General features: G+C 25.3%; 1 protein-coding gene across 1 annotated transcript; it reads right to left on the bottom strand.

Moving 5' to 3' along the window:
- On the bottom strand, positions 1-1,522 carry LOC145841223 (thrombin inhibitor hemalin-like). The gene is made up of 2 exons (XM_082948591.1): positions 1,501-1,522; positions 1-359 (listed from the first exon to the last, which is right to left on the bottom strand). Exons 1-2 carry the CDS (start codon positions 1,520-1,522, stop codon positions 1-3), a joined length of 381 nt encoding a protein of 126 aa, XP_082804717.1.
- Positions 1,523-3,326: the final 1,804 nt, after the last annotated feature.

The raw sequence follows: 3,326 nt of genomic DNA, 5'->3' as shown, positions 1-3,326 counted from the left end.
TTAATTGATACAGTTTTCTTCACATTCTTCTTTAGTTTCGAACCGGTTGCTATTACCTCCGCAACCTCCGTAAATAAAAAGTTCACAACTACCAGAAGTTGCATTGTGAAAATACTGGCGCAAGGCCGCCTTGCAGTGTCCTCTTATCCGTGGCAGGTCGCAAATGTTACCTTGTTGACCTCCGCAAAACTCCTCACACTGCTCTCTCGTGACAAACCGGTTGCTGTTGCCAAGACAACCTCCATAAGTGAAAGACTGGCATTCGCCGCAGTTTTTGTTGTAAAAATAACGCGGAACCGATCCCTTGCAAAGTCCAACTTCCTTTGGCAAGTTGCAAATTCTGCTTTGTTGGTTTTCGTCTGTGTTTGAAAGTGAGTTGTGTGTATAAAAAGTATATAGAAAAAAAAGATTTTGCAAAAAATATCGATTGTATTCTTCCTTATTTAATAGTTTACAACACGCTTTGGAAGCATCTGGGGTCAGTTTTCAATGAGACTCGTTCGTTTTAATCGAATAAACTAAACTTAAAAATTATTGTCGGCTCAATACTAAAACAATAATGTTGTTTATAAAATAATACACTAAATTTTTTAGTCTTTTCGGTTATTGATATATATTTAAAAAAAAAATACTAAAGTAAACTTTTTAGGTTTTATTTCAGTTTTTTGTTGAAATTCTATATTTTACTACACTTTTTTTTTGATTATTTTCTAATGAAAATATCAATCTTATACCTTAAATTTTGATAAAAACTCATAAAAAATGCTCTAAAAGACTAAAAAACTCATATGAAAAAGCTTCACGCTATCAAAAATTAACTATTAGGTCATGTTTATTTATTTAAACTCTTTTGTCCTATATAGTAAAGTTTTTTTTTTTTTTAATTTATTTATACTATTTAAACTCCTGTGTCCTAAATTTAAAAAATTTAATGTAAAGCTTTTTAATTTTCTTTATCGTTTTTTTAATTAAAATTAAAACTATAGACAATATTTACTTTATTATTCAGTAAAGTTTTCCGCAAATACTACTTAAAGACTGTTTTATACAGGTTTTTTAATCAAAAAACGTTATCAATGTCGTTTAAAATATATTTTGAAAACTTAAACATCAAAAGAAGAAAAAGTATAATTAATCTACTTACACTACAAATAAAATATATAATTCAAACGTTTGAAATAACCGATAATTCTTAATTTATTGTTTTAAATTTTTTAATAAGCTTTAGAGCATAGATAAACTTAAACATTTAATTGTAATTTTACGACAACATAACATTATTTTAATAATTCTGCATATAAATTGATATTTAAACTTAATATTGATTAGACTAATTAAAAAATAATCAAAGTTCTTAAACGGTAGTAATGCTTTCTGTTTTTATTATAATACATTTACTAGTTATTTTATCATTTCAATAAGTGTAATATAATTTATTCATTTTATTTTCACCCGACAAAATAAGCAGGTACTAATAACAATAGCTTGTACGATTCTCACCTTCAAAGCTAAGATGTATCATTCCAATGACAATAAAAAATAAAAACACAGTTATGTTCATCTTCATTTGAGTTTGTTTTCGGACTGCTCGAGTTAACAAAAGATTTAAAAACTCTAAGTGAAAAGTAAAAGCATCACTATTAACAAAGTTTAAAAGCTTTGTATGAAAATAAAAGAATAGTTACAAAGGCTAACAAAAACTAAAATAAGTAAATTTTTGTCGCAAAGTGTAGAAAAAAATTCTGTATGTATAAACTTTTTTCAATTTCAACATAATTAAAATTTATCTTTAAGTACAGTGGAAAATACTTGTATTTAACTATGGTTAAAACAAGTAAAAAAGTCTGTTTAAACTTTGTTACAGTGCTGAGTTGAAACGAACAAACTTGTTTGATTAAAACTTTCTTAACACAGGAGATTACAAAGTGTTGGAAGTATAATCATAACACTAATGTATTTTATACTTCATTTACTTTTAGTTCTTCTAGAGCGGTTAAAAAATGTAACAAAACTAGTATAAAACTAAAAGTTTAAATAACTTTTTTTTGTCTGACTTCAAACTTGAATTCTATCAGATTTTTTATACTTGCTCAAAGTTAAAGCACCATAATTTAACTTTTTTTTACAAATTTAGATGAAGTACCACATAATTAATATTGTTTGAAGTAAAAAATCATTAGCTAATACTTTTAATTGTAAAAAAACTTATATCAAATTTTAATAAATATTGTACAAATGACTAACAAGAAATTGTTCGAAAATAGACTAAAATATAATTTCGGTAACATCAGACACGTATGTCTCGTTCACAATAGTATTTTGAACATTTTAGTTTTGTATGAAAAGTCTTTTCTGTCATTTATTTTTAGTTTCAAAACTTAGATATAGATTTACTTTATGTGTGAGTCACTAAAAATACAATAAATGGAGCAACTGGACTATTTATCAGTTTAGTTCTCTAAAAATCTTCAAAATTTAAAAATAATTTTTGACCTTATAAACTTTTCCTAAATGGTTTATTGACATGTTCAACCTACTTGTAACATAAAAATCCTTTTGTTAAAATCACACCCATACTCAAAATAGTCTTTAAAGCAATGTATTAAGAACTCTATCTAAAAATAAATAAATACAAAAAGTAAATAAGTTTTAATTAAACTTAGTACAACTTTTACAAAGCTTTAAATGTACAACAAAAATGGACATTGTCATACAGTTTCTAGTAATATGAGTTTGTTATTGCTTTCTTTATATGAATAACTTTATTTTATTTTAACTTAAAAACTAAACACAAATATTTAACTATTCAAAAAAACACTTACTAATGAAACTTTTGTTCACTAATAAAATAATTAGGAAATTTATTTGTTTAAAACCACAAAATGAGATACGTTAATGTGAGAAAATCTTATCGATAACTTCCTCAATATGAATTATATGCAGAAATTACATGTAAATTGACAAAATTTTCATTTCTTATGTCTGCTTCCGTCTATTATTTTATGCATTTTTTTGTTAACTAAATAAAATAAATCTTGACTAATCAAAATTTAAGCGTTAAGATACTAAAGTTGCTGTACAAAAACCACAACTTATTGCTGAAAACTGCGTAAACTCTAAAGTGTTTGTCAAGGCTAAGACTTTAACGCGATGTTTTATTAAAACATTTAAAGCTAAGAAAACTTTATAAATATATCCTTTTCTAATTTCTACTTTCATAAAGTGGGTAATAGCTAGTTAGGCGACAAAAAAAAATTTGTATTTAACCAGTAAAAAGGTCAAAATTATATACTTTTTGAAGAATGAGTTTCGGAAACACTGATTTA

This window comes from Thalia democratica, chromosome 7, assembly GCF_965202585.1.
Source record: "Thalia democratica chromosome 7, ktThaDemo2.hap1.1, whole genome shotgun sequence".
Classification (NCBI taxonomy): domain Eukaryota; kingdom Metazoa; phylum Chordata; class Thaliacea; order Salpida; family Salpidae; genus Thalia; species Thalia democratica.
The sequence above is the reverse complement of the archived record's forward strand: the minus strand, read 5'-3'. Positions and strand labels throughout refer to the sequence as shown.